General features: G+C 45.1%; 1 protein-coding gene across 2 annotated transcripts in view; it reads right to left on the bottom strand.

Moving 5' to 3' along the window:
* Positions 1-3,339: 3,339 nt before the first annotated feature.
* Positions 3,340-16,611, bottom strand: part of Gdnf (glial cell derived neurotrophic factor) — a 22,846-nt gene continuing 9,574 nt past the window's right edge. For both annotated transcript variants that reach the window (XM_005356600.3, XM_013349741.2), the window contains exon 3: positions 3,340-3,940. In XM_005356600.3, coding sequence (XP_005356657.1) covers positions 3,456-3,940 — 485 coding nt within the window. In that variant the 3' untranslated portion in view covers positions 3,340-3,455. The remainder of the gene's footprint in view (positions 3,941-16,611) is intronic.

Genomic DNA, 16,611 nt, shown 5'->3' with positions numbered 1-16,611 from the left:
CCAGCTTGCAACACACTCACTCTTCTTGGTTGAATGTGGTTGAATTTCCAACATTGGCCACTGGTTGTTTTGTTTTTCTTGGTGAGCCAGAAACCACAATGCCCAAATATACCAAATAGTGTGTGTGTGTGTGTGTGTGTGTGTGTGTGTGTGTGTGTGTGTGTGTGTGTGTGAGATCTACTCCTTTCATTCAATCCAGGAAGATCGCAAGTCCTCTCTAGTCTGTTCCCACCAGAATGCAGTAAGCTACAGCTATGTGCACAGTTCGAACAATTCCGCTACTTTCCCATGGAGTATCAGGGACTCTGTCTAGGCTCTTGTTTGCCTCAGGGTCTTGCATAAGTTGCTGTTTCTGCTGGGATGCTTCTGATTGGTTGACACAACTTCTTATATTTAGTCCCAAGGTCACCTCTAAGTGGGCTCTACTGTTATTTTTGATTCCAGTATTCTGCTTGCATTCTTGGTAATACCCATCATACAGGTCACTACAATATTGAATACCGTGTCTTCCTCCAAACAAAATCTCAGTTCTCCAAGACCAAGGGTTTACTTTTTTTTAAATCTATTTATCTATTCACTGCCTGCCACTTTTGAATCTCCAGTGTTCTGTACGATGCCTGGCACATTGTAGGCACCCCATGAATAGTTGTTGAATGAATAAATGAAGAACAACTTTGCAAGCCTTCCCTCACCTGAGTAGTTACTGGTTATGAGGAGTTGATGAGTGTGGTCATTGGCCAACCACGGCACTGAATGGTGATGAAGGGCACAGCTCTCAGTCAATATCTGATGCCTGCCTGGCCCCGCCAGAGTCCACTGGCATTTGAGGAAATAAATACAAAGGTACAAGAAGCAGTAGAAATGAGCTTTTATTTGTAAAAAGTTACAAAATGATATTGTACAAAAATAAAGTCTGTAGAGAACTTTGGTTGTATAACACAAACGACCGAGACAGATCAGGGAGATCAGAACTTCCAAAGAAGCGTGCTCCTTACTGTGTTAGATGGTGATTACAACAATAACGAAAAAAAAAATCACCAACTTTACCCTTCTGTGGACTAGGCAGAGCAGCTTGCTCCCATTAGAACCTGCTTGCAGTGTGGAGATGATGCTGAGCAGAGACTCCCCCGAGAGCTGAAGGCTGTGTCTGGACCTGGGAATATCAGCTACTGCGTCTACCAGGATTCTCAGAAATTGAACAGAAGATCCTGAACTACTTCTGAATTGTGCCAGGCAGCTGAGGGCATCATCATTTTGAGCAGGAGAGGGTGAGAGTGCAGCCTTTGTCTCCATTTCCCAGTCCTGCAGAGGGTGTGGAACCATGCATAACTTGGGTCTTTAGGGCCATGGGTCCGGGAAGGGGATGTCCAGCAACTTTTACCTCTTGGTTACCTCTTGGTTATTTGAGATAGGCCAATTGGTTCTACTTTGGGGGGTAGCAGCTACGAAGGAAGTGATTAATTAATTTCTGCATAAAATTCCATTTATGAAATGTGAAACAAGCTCTAACATAGGACTCAAGGCATGACCTGTATGCCAGCTAGACAGGTACACTATGGGGACAGTGAGAGGTGCCATTCTCCCATCTACTTCCTCCCCTCTGTACAATCAGGGTGGGCCTCCTATGTCCTGTGGCCTCTGTCAACCTTTCTTCCTAGAACTCGTTGGGTTGGAAGGGATCACAAATGTTGACCCCAGATGACCACAGACCTGGCAAAGGACAAGGCAGATGGCTTCTCCCTCAGAGATTCCCTATGTGCTTCTGCCTGTGTGCCTTCAAGGAGGAGGTAGGTGGGCAAGAATGGAGGCAGAGATGCCATCGGGCAGGGCTAAACCTTGGCTACCTGGCAAGTCCTTCATTTCACTTTTAGGTGACTGTAAGTCCAGGATGACCAAGGGGAATTCAACCTTCTGTGTACGTGGTTGTGACGTCACACATGTGGAAGGAAAGCGGAGCTTGTGGCCTCTCTGCTCAGTGATGGGGCAAGGATGAAATGGATCCACCGAGTGCCAACGGCACCGGGACTGCTGGTGAGGGGCAGGGATGAGATGCTCCTTTAACAGGGTGTAACTCAGCTGCTTGAGTCGCCTAGCCCGGATGAGGCCCTGAATTCCCATGCCTAGAACAGAGATGGGGTGAGTTGTCTGAGCTCTGAACCCCACTGGAAGTCGGAGGATCGGAAAGCCAAGGTCATCCTTGACCAAGCAGTAAGTTCAAGGTCAGCCTAAGTCACAGGAGAGCCTGTCCACAAAACGGGGGAAACCTGGGTCATTTAATGAGGGGTTGTCTTATAAAGGTAAAGTAAGTGATTTTTTTGCCCAGTGGAAACCCTTTTAATACTTTGAAGAGTATGGACCCTTGTTCCCAATTAATACTTCCTTTTGTTACCTTTTTTTTTTTTTGTATTTTGTGAGCACATATACTTTGGCACCTTTGAAAAGAGACTTTAATAAATAAGGGAAGAAGAGAGAAATTCATTAGTGAATGGTAATAAATAACAATAACTTAAATCTTAATAAATATCTTTTCTATATCTCTGTATCTGAAACAGATGCATTGCATCGAGTAGCTTCTCTGGTCACTGGTGACCACGCATAAACGGAGCTGTGTATGTAACGTCAGTCTCTGTAAACCAACAGGCCCCGGGGGTCTCCCTGGTGGTGGTGGGGGGCAGCTGGGGGCCTTCCCCACTAGCTCTCCTACGAGGATGCTGCCGAAAACCACAGCTTTCTTCCTGTTCCCGAGGACAACAAGGAAATGCCTTCTGGTTTGTTTTTAAGCAGGAGGACAGCCTTTTGGCTTCCTAGCCAACTTCTCCCTACCCCGTACACTGTGTTCAAATTCAACCACCAAGTGTCCCCCCACCCCCAAATGCTGGATGTAGTCAACCTCAGGCCTTGGTTTTCAAATTCAAACGTTATGATCTCTTTGTACCTCTGCTTTTGTTCCCCCCTCCTTTCTAGGGTGTGAATCCGTTGAGTGACAGGAAAATACATCTTTCTTATTTTCATCAGAAAATGTAGTGACAAGAGGTGACACCAGAATCAGACATTTCCCTGGTGTCTTCAGACACGTGAGCAAGAACCACTGGCTTGGTTCTCTGCATGCATCGGCGACTCGGACCGCAATCGGTGACCATGGACTGTGTCAGTTAAATGCTGGCAACAGCTAAGCAGGGACACCAGCCTTGAGCTTCTGGTGACATCACCTGCCATCCTGGAGTGCTCAGACGGCTGTTCTCACTCCTATCCAGTTGTCTGTAGCTGGGCCTTCTTTTACCAGGCTCCCATGATGGATGCCTTCCTCCTTCTCTTCCTCCTCTCCCTCTGCTTCCTTCTCGCCTCTGCCTCCTTGGTCCTCATCTTCCGTTCTGGGCAAACATTTCCTGGGAACCTTGGTCCCTTTCTTCGCACTGTAGCAGGAATGCAATACACAGCAGTCTCTGGAGCCGGAGTCAGATGCATCCACACCGTTTAGCGGAATGCTTTCTTAGAATATGGTAAACCAGGTTATCGTCTAAAAATGACAGGTCGTCGTCGAACGCAACCGGTCGGCAACATGCCTGGCCTGCTTTGTCACTCACTAGTCTTCTACTTCGAGATAAGTTTTTAAGTATTTTGTCATACATTGTCTCGGCCGCATCACAGGAGCCGCTACAATACCGAAAGATCAGTTCCTCCTTGGTTTCGTAGCCTAAACCCAAGTCAGTGACATTTAAGTGTATTGCAGTTAAGACACAGCCCCGATTTTTGCCCCTCTGGCCTCTGCGACCCTTCCCTCTGGAATTCTCTGGGCTGGCAGCTGCAGTCTGCCGATTTCGCTCTCTGCGAGGAAGCACCGCCGCTTGTTTATCCGGTGACCTCTTCAGTCTCTTAATGGTGGCTTGAATAAAACCCATGACGTCATCAAACTGGTCAGGATAATCTTCAGGCATATTGGCTGTTCAACAAAACAGAAAACATCACATGAGACAACAATGATCATTTCAGGTGGTCTTCTGAACTAAAGTGTCCCTGGAACTAGCTAGAACTGTATCCCCAGCAAAGTGATCATCCGTTTATGCTAAGCGTTCCCGGTGGTCCCCTAGAAGCAGAGGCTAAAGTGTGCTGTCTATCACTTTGCGAAATATTGGTGTCAAAAAGAGAAGAGTGTTGACACGGTTCCTTGTAGGAAACAAGGCTTTAAGGGTGAGTTATTCATCTGAATGACGTCTGCCAGGTTAAGCAAGTAGACAGGTGGCTGTGACCAGGGTGGCATCTAAGGTCCTGTTTCATAGTCTTGAATACAGCTGTCATTCAAAGAAACCCTCTCAAACGCTCTCTGAAATGCAGACACCTGGGGGCCCTAGTTTGGGGAGGAATGGAGGCGCTTGCCTTTTCTCAAGCTGTTGCAGAATTCTGGTGTTTGCGAGTATCAAAGCAAACTGAGAAACTAGAGGCTGAGGAAACGTGATGTCTTTTGACTTTGCTACTTTGCTATAAGTTTACCCTGACTTTGCCTCACTGAGTAGGACCAGATTCACACAGAGCAAACAAATATCTTTAAAATTCAACTTCATTTTAAAACCCATCCTCCAAACCTAAGGAAACAGAAAGGCAGATTATATTTGTATTTTACTGACAAACAAATGGAACAATTCTAACAACAACAACAACAAAAAAATAGAATGATTTGAATATAAAGGAGAGGTTTTGGGGGACAGATGCAGGCTTGGGTCCAGGGGTGAAGCCAGCTATGGCTGCAGTTGCCACAGGGACCCCACTGTGAGGTTACAAACAGGAAAAGAGACCCCATGGAGGAAAGAGGAGAGCACACCAGGATGTTTGAGACTTCTGGGGAAGACATGGATTTACAATCTGAGATTCTGAGTAGCTCATTTTACCTGGGATGAAGAACTAAGGGGGAAATAGTCATGGAATGATTTAATTCACACCAAGTAGAGGGGGAACCTAGCCCCCCTTTAAATCAGGTATTAAGCTTTTATGGTCCTCTCATCCCTTTCCAGGCAATTCAGTAGGCTTTGGGTCATATGTGGCTTACAAGCTGTTAGGAAGAGTCGGTGGTTTCCATTTTTGCAAGCTCAGGAAGATTACATTGTTTCTATTCTACCTCAGATTATTCTATCATAAACATTACATAAACATTGTGTCTATTCTACCTCAGATTATTCTATCATAAACATTACTTATCTAATGGTTAAAATGTGGCAAGAATCCTGTTGTGTAAAATGAAATCCAGCTAATGTGACCTCTCTCTCTCTCTCTCTCTCTCTCTCTCTCTCTCTCTCTCTCTCTCTCTCTCTGTATGTGCACGTATGTAGCATGCATGGGTGTGTGCAAGAGGTGCTAGGTAAGTGCCTAGCTCCGCTACTATGTTTTACACACACACCCTCAGTGTGATAAAAAATAATGAAAAGACTGGGAAAACTGGAATCAAAAGTACACCGTGGTTTGTTATGTGAAAATTAGCATTGGATGGCTCAGTTACTCTAAGTGACAAACTGCTTCAGTACTGACTTAGGTCCATTTACCTCTTGCTAACCCTTTACCTGAGCTGCGTCTCTTAGCCCCCTCCATCTCTTTTGGGGGTGTGTGTGTGTATGTGTACACATTTGTGTACAGATGTGTGCAAGTGTGTGGAGTCAAGAAGTCAGCACATGTGCCTCCTTCAGCTGCTCTCTGTCTTATTTTGAGATATGATTCACTAAACTTGGAACTCACAGGGCTACCCTGGTTGACCAGCAGGACACAGGGACCCTACCATCTCCACCTCCCTCAGGCTGGGACTGCAGGCATGTCTCTGGTCACGGGTTTTTATGCGACTTCTGGGGGTTGAACTCAGGCTCATGTCTTCATAGCATGCCCTTTATCAGCTGAGCTAGCGTCTCAGCTGCCCTCACCACTCTGCAATCTGCTTCCCAGTCAGTGGTAAACTCTTTAACTCAGATCACTTGCCCTGTTTGCCCAGAGTGCTCCAAGGTTTGCTGTTGCCCTCATCTAAGAGCCGAAGCCCCGACTGGCAGAAAGACTGTACCTAACCCGGCCTCTGCTGTGCCCAGGCTTAGTCAACTCTGACCAAATCAACTTGTATTCATTCTCCCTTCCCAATGTTTGCTGGCATTTGAGGGATGGGGCGTTCCTTGCTTTAGGAAGCTGTCTTGTCCACAGGATGTCTAGCTGAGTCCCTTGCCTCTGCTCAGTTCATGATGGCTAATCTAGGTTGTCACCTTGACACACTTGGGGAGAAAGGACCTCAACTAGAATAATTTCCTCTATCAGTCTGGCCCGTGGGTCTGTGGGTCCTCTCCTCTCCTCTCCTCTCCCCTCCCCTTCCTTTCCTTCCTCCTTCCTTCTTTTTTTTGTGTGAATTGATATAGGAAGGCCCATCCTGTGGGCAGAACTATCCCTAGATGGGGGTTGGGGGGCAGGGCTGAGTGATATAGGAAAGGAAGTTGAAGGTGAGCCTGAAAGCGAGCCAGTAACTAGAGTTCCTGCGTGGTCCCAGCTTCAGTTCCTGCCCCTAGTTTCTGCTTTGCTTTCTCCCCTCAGTGATGGAATATAATCTATGAGAAGAAGTAAACCCTTTTAGCCAGATATCTAGCACAGCAACAGAAACCCAAGCTATAGAACCACTCTCCATCCTCATAACAAGACGATGAAAATGTCTCTAGGCTTGGCCAAATGTTCTTAGGGTCTAAATCACCCAGACCAAGAAATACAGCTTAAACATGAGCCTTCGTAGGGCTGCCTCTGCCTGGGCCACTGCCCTTCACAGCACCATATACCCCTCTGACATCGCCTTTAAGTATATCCTTGATAGTGATGGGCTCAGTCACTGGCTGACCTCTTTGTTGAAAATGCAACTCCTCCCAAGCCTCTAGACCCTCTACCCTGGTCTTCTACCCCTGCTGTAATTCCTTGCGTGCTAACACCATCTAACTTGATCTTCTTTTTCACTCATTCTCTGTGCTCTCTAAGAGGATAGCAATGCAATCATGCAGAAACTGCATGTGCTTCTGTTTTTGGATTTGAGACAGGTTCTTGCCTTGTAGTCTAGGTTGGCCCATGTTTGCTTAGTGCCCATTTGGACCTCAAACTTGAGATCCACTCCGGCAGGAACTGATGGAATATAAACAACTGGGGTAGAACTCTGAACCAGGAGACCCTGGTAACGGAATGAGGTCACTTTTAGAGGGGAAAAGAAAAGTTTTAAGATGATACTATGGCTTCTATGGAAAACTGCATCTTCATGAAATGAAAGGCTCTAAAATAACTCAGACCTTGTGGGGGGAGGGGGGAACTGGTGAAGCCCTGAGCAGCATGGATACTTCAGACCTGAGAGGAGAAAAATCATTTCCCCTGCCTCCCTTCGAAGCTTAGTCCTATGGCCTCTCAGGCATGTCTTCCGTAAGAGGAGGACCAGACACATTTCCAGAGGCTGGACCCAAAGAGGGTGCTTGGTTCCTATTATTTCCCTAGAAATGTTTTCTCAGGGCACTTCCTTTAGGGAGTTTTCTTAGAAAGACATCAGTTCCTTAAATTATTCTGCTTTAATAATATGGAAAACTGTTTATTTTCAAAATGATCTGAGTGTGCTTTTTGTTATTTATTTCACAAATAGTGAAATTAGCGAGGAGAAAATAAAGTGTGTCTGTGTTTAGTTATAAAAACTTTAGTTCTTCTTATATTTGTAAAAATGCTTAATTAGAAACCCAAACTTCTAAAATAGATATATTTGAAGTAGCTAATTGAAATACAATGGTGCTTTTAATTTCTTAAAAAGGGCTTTGTTTAACAAAGGACTCACACTATGGGGCCTTTGACTCTATTTAAAATTTCCTAAGTAGATCATTAAGTTAGGGACCCAGGAGGATAGAAGTTAAGATTGATTACTAATCAGCTGAAGAGTAACCAAAAGGGAGGATGAAACACAAGAACTCCACAGACGTTAACAGTAAGACGTTGGAGTTACAAGAAGTCAAGTTTCCTGGTTTCAGAAACTTGCGAATTTACCCGTGACACAATTTCATATTATCAGAGCCTTGTGATGACCTGAACCAATACTCCAGGGCCAAAAATTTGGCTCTAGCACCTTCAACCTTCTTAAGAGAAATTTCCCCATTTTCCAGACTTGGTGGCCACACAGCTTTGTCACAGGCTCTATTCAGCAGATGCAACAGGTATGATGAGTTAGGTTGGCATCTGAGATACATACTGAATGAAAATGATTAATAGTTTCAAGTCTAGCATGCGACAAATATTGTAATATTTGACTATGTCACTATGAGACAGTGCTTTTATTTTAAATTCCTCTTGGCTCTTCCACGGAACCAGGAAAGAGCCTTGGCGAAAAAGCTTCTTGTTCGTATGAATCCATACTCAAACCCGCACACATGCACAACACAGAGTGAGCTCCAATGTGACCCGCAGACTTGGGGTGACTGCAGCCAATGCCATTCAAGTGAGGGGTAGTGATAGCACGGGATGTTGGGGGCAGAAGGCGTGCGAAAGATTTCTGTACCTTCCTTTCAATTTTGCTGTTATCTTACTTAAAATCACAAGCAAACAAACAACAGCAACAACAAAAGTGGGGGTGATGCCCACCTTTAACTGCAGCACTCCCGAAGCAGACGCAGGTGGCCTTCTGGGAGTTTGAGGCCATTCAACCTGGTTTGCCTAGTGAGTTCCAGGCCAGCCAAGAGATTCTTAGTGAAACTCTGTCTCAAAACAACAAAAGCAAACAAAACAACAAAAGGCCTTACTGTTCCTGGGACACACAGGTTCAATGCGTTGAACTGAAGGTTTAGCTTAGGACTCCTCTTTTGATGGGGAGTCTCCCTTCCACATAGATGCTAAGGAGGAATGCCATTTAAGCCCCAGCTCCAGGCTTTACCGGAGTCTTTACTGAGCTGAAGGGTAACTTTTTTCTTTCATATTCTTAAAAAAAATATGAGCAAACAACAGGTTTCAATGTGGAAAGCTTTACATATGGTGAATTGTGGGCTTAATAATTAATTATCAGAAATGAGGATTAAACATCATATTTTTCAAACCATGAGATGAGTCAATTTCTAGTTCCAGGCCTTTGGGTGCCGCTGAGTTTCACTTGAAGACACAGCCCCATTTTATCATGCTTAGAGTTTAGGGGATGTTAGTGGCCAAATGATTCTGTAGAAGGTTGCTGGGCAAACCTCACTGGCCTGTTCTTAAGAATGCTACAGAAACTTCTAGCCTTGTCCAGGCAAGTAACATCCTACCTTGAATTCAGAGTCCCACAGCTGCTTTAACCTGCTAGGACTTCAATGAGCTGAAGGGCATGGGTTTAGATTCTCTCCTATACTATATCCTAAAGGCACTGCATGCTCTCACCCTATGAAAAGTTACAGAGTGTGAGCGCTACAAACATCCCTGACAATACTAACTTACCATAAAATACTTGCAAACCACGAAAGAAGAAGACCACGAGTTTAACAACCAAAAAGCAAAATAAGATAAAAGTAACGTAAGTAAATACACAATGAAAGCAGATAGGTCGAACACTTGCTTAGTTCCCAGATACGGTGTGGGAAATATGTCTGATTGAAAGCTAACAATTCAAGGCAAGATATCAAAGTTCTCAGTTGCTTGAAGTCATCCTTCAGAGTGTAACCAAATATTTTGGCATTGTTCTGTTTCAAATATTTTAACTCTGATGTGTCCTTTGTATAAACACTGCTATTTAAACAAATGAGACCTGTACGGGGTATGACTCTGGGAACAAACTGTTCACTACAAAGGCTTTGCCTCCCTCGATTATGGGGAAAAATGGTAATGCCACCTTAAGAACTAAGGACTGGGATTATCACTATTTTGTAAAGGCAACTGAATTTTTATAGGGATAACAGCAAGGTCTCTGAGCATTCCTTTTAACAGCTAAGCTAAAAAACAAAACAAAACAAAACAAACTTCCAAAATTCAGAGTGTTAGAGTGTTGTCTTGGTTAACATGGTTAAAATGTCAATTTTTTCTTAAAAGCTGTAGGTCAGCCATATGTTAACCCAAAGGTCACTTTTGTATTGGTAGCCACCCTTCAACATCTCAGCCAGCTGTTAGCCTATCCAAGCGGGAGGTAACCCGAAGTAGTCCACACAACATGGGCATGCGACTCCTTCCTACTCGGGAAGTGGACGCAGAGAACAGCGGAGGGTTTCTGCAGCTGTGTCTGTTCCAGAAAAGGGGGAGGGGCAGACCCTAGCACCATAGTGTCTCTATGAGAGAAGAGATTTTCCAGGCCAACCTGAGACCTGCCAAGTCGCTAGGGAAGACACAGGCGCTGATCGTGTGGGAGGCTCTGCCTCTCTACCGCACTCTCCAGCCTCCAGCTTGGGCTCTGGACCTGCAAGGACAAACGTGCTGAGCTCACAGAGGGAGCCAGGGCCTAGCTGGCAACACAGACAAGAAGTACTTAGAAGTCAGTGCCTGGAGGGCCTCGCCCACTTCTGAGACAGTGCTAGGCTTGAGGAGTGGGAGACCATGGAGTGCTCTGGAGACACTGGGTAGTCAGTTGTGAGATGCAAAGTCTCCCATGAGAGACTATTCATAGGCCGAGGACAGGGAAACACCCTGGGAAAGGGGGGATTCGATCTGAAGTTCCTACCTCTACTGCAGGCAAAGGACACATTGCCATGTAGGCTGTGTCTGAGAAATAGAAATTATCTCTTGGGCATTGACATAAGCATATCCTTATGTGTGTCTACACACAAGCACACATGAATGTTTATTTCTATGAAGACATTAGCCTAGGATCAGTATACTTTCCCAAGAATGACTAATGTCATTTCATAGGAATCAGTCATCTGTACCTTCCAGAAAGGTACAAACACAATTTTCTTTCATTCAGTTTGAAAAGTTATTGCAAGAAATATGGTATGTGGCTATTATTACATTAAAGTTCTTCATATTGCAATGTTTTCTAAAGTGAGGTCTTAAACAATAGCTTCCTTGAAGCACTTAGCATAGGATCAGGGTGGAGCGGCTGCTTAGTCTCACAGGGTGAAGGGGAAACCTGACAATACTGCTGCCAAGCTGCGTGGAACTGGACATTTCCATACACCTCCTTACAGACCAGAAAGGCTCAGGGGAGACGTGTTTGCTCTTGACCCACATGGTTAGTAAGTAGAAATTTGGCTGGTTTGGTTTCAAAGATCAGTGTAGGTCTTGTCCTGCATGATGCCTTTTTGTTTCCAAGTAAAAAGTCTACTGCTCTGTAGCTTTTTAAAGTCTGGTGGCAGAGGGAAATTAACGCAGAAACAAGGGCGAGATGTGCCAGTTCTGAGACTTGGAACAGGAAGTGGGGAATACACCTGCTATGGGAAAAGTCCGGTATGAACTCAAATGCATTAAATAGATCTCAAAGTTAGGCCACCATGGGCCACAGAACAAAGAGTCTCTGAGAAGGGACAAGCCATGCTTTTTGGGGGCACCTCTCTCTCGTCTTGTTCTTGTATATCACTCTGAGGCAGATCTGCCAATGTCCCAGTCGCAACCGGAACACCAGCAGCCAGCAGTGGGGGCAGATTCAGACAGAGAGGCCCCATCTCCGGAAGCTTCTCAGGCTCAGTCTGGCACCAGTGACCAAGCTCTTGCTGCAGAGTTGGAGAAGACAGAGCCTGAGATTCCAGGCCTGGGTCAGTCCCTGACCAGCATGTGACCTTGGACAAGTGGCTTAGCCATCCTGAGGTCAACTTGCTGTCCTTTGGGGCGCCCTAGCTCTGAAGTCCTAAGGTGTGATCAGTTTCAGCTTTGGCTAGAAAGTGCTAACAGGTATTGGCTTCCAGCCACCTATGCAGGGAGCAGCATTCAGCTCAGCTACCATTATTAGCCTCCATGCCCCTACACCGTGAAGTCCCACAGAAGGTATTCTGGGATCTAGAAGGCCTCATCACTTTACCTCCTAGCTCAGCTGAACCTGTCTGTGAAATTTAAACTAATCATTGCCAGCCTTCTACTAAACCAATTCGTGTTCTTACTGAAAAGAACCAGAAAGAAACGTAGAAAGGGCATTGCATTTGTAACCACCAAATGCCCTGACTCCAGGCATTGTCAAGCCTGAATTTCTACCCGAGGAGGCCATATTGACCCTGTTAGCCTCTGAGGGGATGTACTGTAACAACCTGTTTTAATCTGTCAGCCTCTGTCACTCAAAAGCCAGGTACAACTTCTTCAAGATCTCAACTTTAACCCCTTTGTTTTTGCTGTACCAACTCTGTCTGAGTTGTCTCCAGCTCCCTGCTCCAATGCTACAGTCAGTCATGGCAACTTGTCCTAGACCCAGAAGGTCATCTGTCAACCCTTGTTCTTGCTTGCCTGTTGGGGACCTCGGAAATGTGAGGCGAGAGGGCAGAAAAATGTTCTGAGGAGTTCTGCATAGCTTTATCTCTGTGCATGGTTTAAAAGTCTTCATCTTATCACATACTTCAACTCAGAATAAATATATCAGAGATCACTAAGTTCCAAATGCTGGACTATCTTCCTTTATCCAAGGACCATCTTGCTCTCCTATTTTGGGTACAGAACAGATTAGCTAACAAGAGGCCACTCTTGGTTAAAGCAGAAGGGGCTCAGCAGCATCTCTTTTTCTGAAGCCGTCAGCAACTAAGGCAATTCATGAAGCCGGTCTGACCCTCTCCAGAGTGACCATGCTCTTTTCTCATGACCAACAGTGACACTGGCTTGTTTAAAGAATCTCTGCAGTGTAAAGACCCTAGTGTTTGGCTGTTGTTCTTTTAAAGCATTTCTGGATTCCCTCAAAGCAGAAGAAGATGACCAGTCAGAATGTGCAGCACTTCAGAATACAGAAAAAGAGCACAGGGTATATATTAAAGCTACTTGTGCAACCAATATACCATTTTATTCAGCATCTGCATCTACTTTGACCAGCCCGGCACCTACTTATTAGTTATACATATTTTGAGCTGTTAGCCTACAACTCAACTAAGAAAACCTAATAATAACTACATGTGAGCACAAACAATCAATAAAAACCCCAGTTGTGGAACAGTAGATTAATTTCATTATTCATATTCCAAGTGCTCTGATTTCTATGTATGAGGTCCATACTTTTATTACAGTAGTGATGATGGTTTTCCAGCCACACAGCATGGCTCCCTGTTGGGGAATGGCCATTCTCCTGCTTTTAAGTCAGGAAAATACCCTCCAGGGTGCCCATTTGTCAGCTAATCCATGGACACCTGGTGTGATTAAAAGCACTTTACAGCTAGCAATAACTACCCCATGCTAATGAGCACACAGCATGAGCTCTGGGGAAAAGAAAAGAAAAGAAAAAAAAGAGAAGACTTAAAAAATTAATTGTGCAAAAGAGCCACTAGGGAAACCGGTCTCTTGTGGTGTTATTAGTGGTAGAGCTGGCATTGGGGACTGAGGGCCCTGGTGGAAAGTCCCGAGAAGCCACAGGACTCTACAGCGCATCCTAAGCCCCTGGATCTTCCCCAGAGTAGAGGTGAGAAATGAATTAAAGTAGCTCTGAGGGCCTTGGGGACTCCTAGGAGAACAAGAGGGATTAAGAGAAGAGGGCAGAGAAGTAAAGAGGGTGGAAAAAATCCACCTGAACTTGTCTGGTGGATTCCTATAGGTCAGCGGTTCTCAACCTGTGAATTGAGCCTCACACTACAACTCACAAAGGTTGCAAAATTGCAGTTATGAAGTAGCAATGAAAATGATTTTATGGTTGGGGTCACCACAGCATGAGGAACTGTATTAAAGAGTGGCGGCGTTAGGAAGGTTGAGGAACACAGCTCTAGCTGGATATGAGGAAAGTGGTTCTATCCTGCCCATGTGTTGGCAGAAATCTCTAAGAGTTCAGGAAGACTTCAGAGAACTAGGCACAAGCATCACGTGGAGATAACTACATTTGCAAAACCTCAATGCTGCATTCCTTCCTTCCTTCTTCCCTCCCTCCCTCTCTCTCCATCCCTCCATCTCCCCTCTTTGTCCTTTCTTCTCTCTCTCTCTCTCTCTCTCTCTCTCTCTCTCTCTCTCTCTCTCTTTCTCTTTTTGCCATCAGGCGAGTCATGTGTGAGTGTCCTGGGTAGCCTGTTGTAGTCTTGTGTGGGGACAAGTGTGGACAAGAGCTCTGGCTGCCCTGACTCAAAGTCTGATTCTGTGGTGCCCCTGGATGCTCTTCTCCCCACGATGTCCTAAGACAGGAACAGTCAACTCTACCTTTAGGTCAAGATTAACACAAGCAAAGGTTTGAGTTTGGAATGAATGGAAAAAATGGTTCTATGAAGTCAACATAGTGTGTCTGTGATCATTCTTCACTGGTATTTATATCAGAGGCAGGGGAACAGAAACCACTGTGCATCTTCAGGCAAAGCACAGAAGATCCAGGACTGGATCTCACCACAGTTTAGACTCCAAAGCATGTATGACAGAGGACAGACCTTTGCCTAGGCTCTGGTTCAGTGATTTGTGGACAGGGAGAACCATCAGTCTCAGGGGTGTGCGCTGCCTCTTCTGTGTTCCTAGAAATGCCTGACAATGAACCTTCCGAGCAGCAACAGACTCAACAGAGTGCCATGAATGGGATTTTCCTATATTCATCTGGAGGCACATGTCCCCTGAGAGTATTATGAGACAGCTTTCGGCTGCACCAGGGGTAGCTTCGTGGGGTTTTGTCTATTCCTCCAGCTTCACATCTGATTTGTCTCTCAGGCCTGTGGTGGCCCTGCTGATAACCCCCGCCCCCCCGCCACAGCCTTATTAGCCCTTCTGGTTCTTGACTGTGTAAGGGGAACTTCACGCCCATAGTTCTGACTTCATGGTGAAGATCGTGCCAACTAACGACAATTCAGACAGTCAATTTAGGATCACGTGGTGTTAGGTGTTTCTGATTCAAGATTACAGCACCCACAAACAGAGTTGTTCAAAGAAATTTACTTGAATCTAGCCACATAGAAATAGTCAGGTAAGTTCAAACTGAGGAGCAGTCAAGGAAACGATAGACATCCCCCCGAATGTCAGCATCAAGGATTGCAAGAAGGGATTAAAGAATACAGGAACCAGATAATCATATGTACTACGTGATTCTAGACTTAAAAAGTAATATAGAGGACATTATCACCAGGACTGGTGAAGCTGGACTATTTGATGGACAAGTGCCTTACACTGATATCAAAGTTCCTGACCTTGTAGCAGATTTGTGCTTGTGCAAGACATTGTGTTATTCTTAGGAGATATATGCTAACATACTTAATGTTGTGACTTTTGCAGTGCATTCTCAAATGGCCTGAAGGGAAAAACAAATGAGGCGTGTGTGTGTGTGTGTGTGTATGTGTGTGTAGTTCCCAAATGGTCAATCAATGACATATAACTACTTAAACTCACAATAGAAGAGTTTAGATGCCCACCTCGACATGTAGAAGAAATAATTTTCAGTATTAATCATCTTCCCTTCGGTGCCTATTGAGTGCAGCAGTTGGAGTCCCAGGCCTGGGCCATTTGGCCCCCACACGACCATGGACTGTTTAAGTCATGCCTTTTCAGCTCCAGTATTTTCTCAAAGCCTCACAAATGTGGTCTTTGATGCTACCAAGCTAGCCAAAGTAGCAGATGTGTCCTAGTGGTGACCCATACTTTGTTTCTGGAGTAGTCACATCTTGTCGTCCTGGCACTCATGTCTTGCCTCCACCTGAAGCTTGCCTGCCAGCTGGTAGCAAGGAACTGATCTGAGAACAAGTGTGTTTCCCAGAAGTTCTGAAAGTCTGTGCCCGTTTTGTGGGAATCCTTACAGAAACCCATGTGTCTGATGTGTTCTGATGTGAGCTTTGAGATCATTAATAATGTTGCCTTAGACCTCACCAGGCCAGAAAGAGTCAGAAAGGGACCAAGAGGAAATCTAAAACAGATTTTCCTGGAAATCTATGTTTTGGGGTTAGTTGATAGATTTTTCAGCTACGTACTTGTATTATTTTTAATCTACTAACCTAGAATCATAGTCTATGTTGAGGGCTGGCTTTGGGACTAGATGCCTACCTCAAGCTTGAAATATGCCTTCCCTACTTACTAGACCTGTAACCTGGGACAGGATGTAAATAGATCTAATTCTTTCATCTGTACGGTGGAGATAACCTGGTTCCGTAGAGCACAAACTAGCTTGACTTTAGGATATTAAGTTATTTGCTCCAAACCAGTCTACTCATATGGATAGTTAGAAGGTTCTGGGACACTAGCTTTAGTAATGAGATGTATTTACATGCCCCTGATGATGAGTGACTTTATTTGACTGTGCTCATGCCTTGAAGCTTTTTTAAAAATAAGAACACAAAACTACAAGCGAAAAATTTGCCTATTCTGAAAGCCCCACTCATGAGTAGTGGACTAATATTTGCCATACATCAGCTGTATAGCGGAGGACACCCACGGTCACCTGCTTGCCATAGAAAATGGGCAAACGCATTTTTTTAGATAGAGCACTCCATAAACACCCGGGGGGACATCTCCCAGTTCCCACCACTTCAGCCCCTCCTCCATAATCACCCAGGGAGACATCTCCCAGTTCCCACCACTTCAGTACCTCCTCCATAATCACCCAGGGAGACATCTCCCAGTTCC

This window comes from Microtus ochrogaster, chromosome 19, assembly GCF_000317375.1.
Source record: "Microtus ochrogaster isolate Prairie Vole_2 chromosome 19, MicOch1.0, whole genome shotgun sequence".
Classification (NCBI taxonomy): domain Eukaryota; kingdom Metazoa; phylum Chordata; class Mammalia; order Rodentia; family Cricetidae; genus Microtus; species Microtus ochrogaster.
Note: the sequence above shows the minus strand (reverse complement) of the source record. Positions and strands in the feature narration are given on the sequence as shown.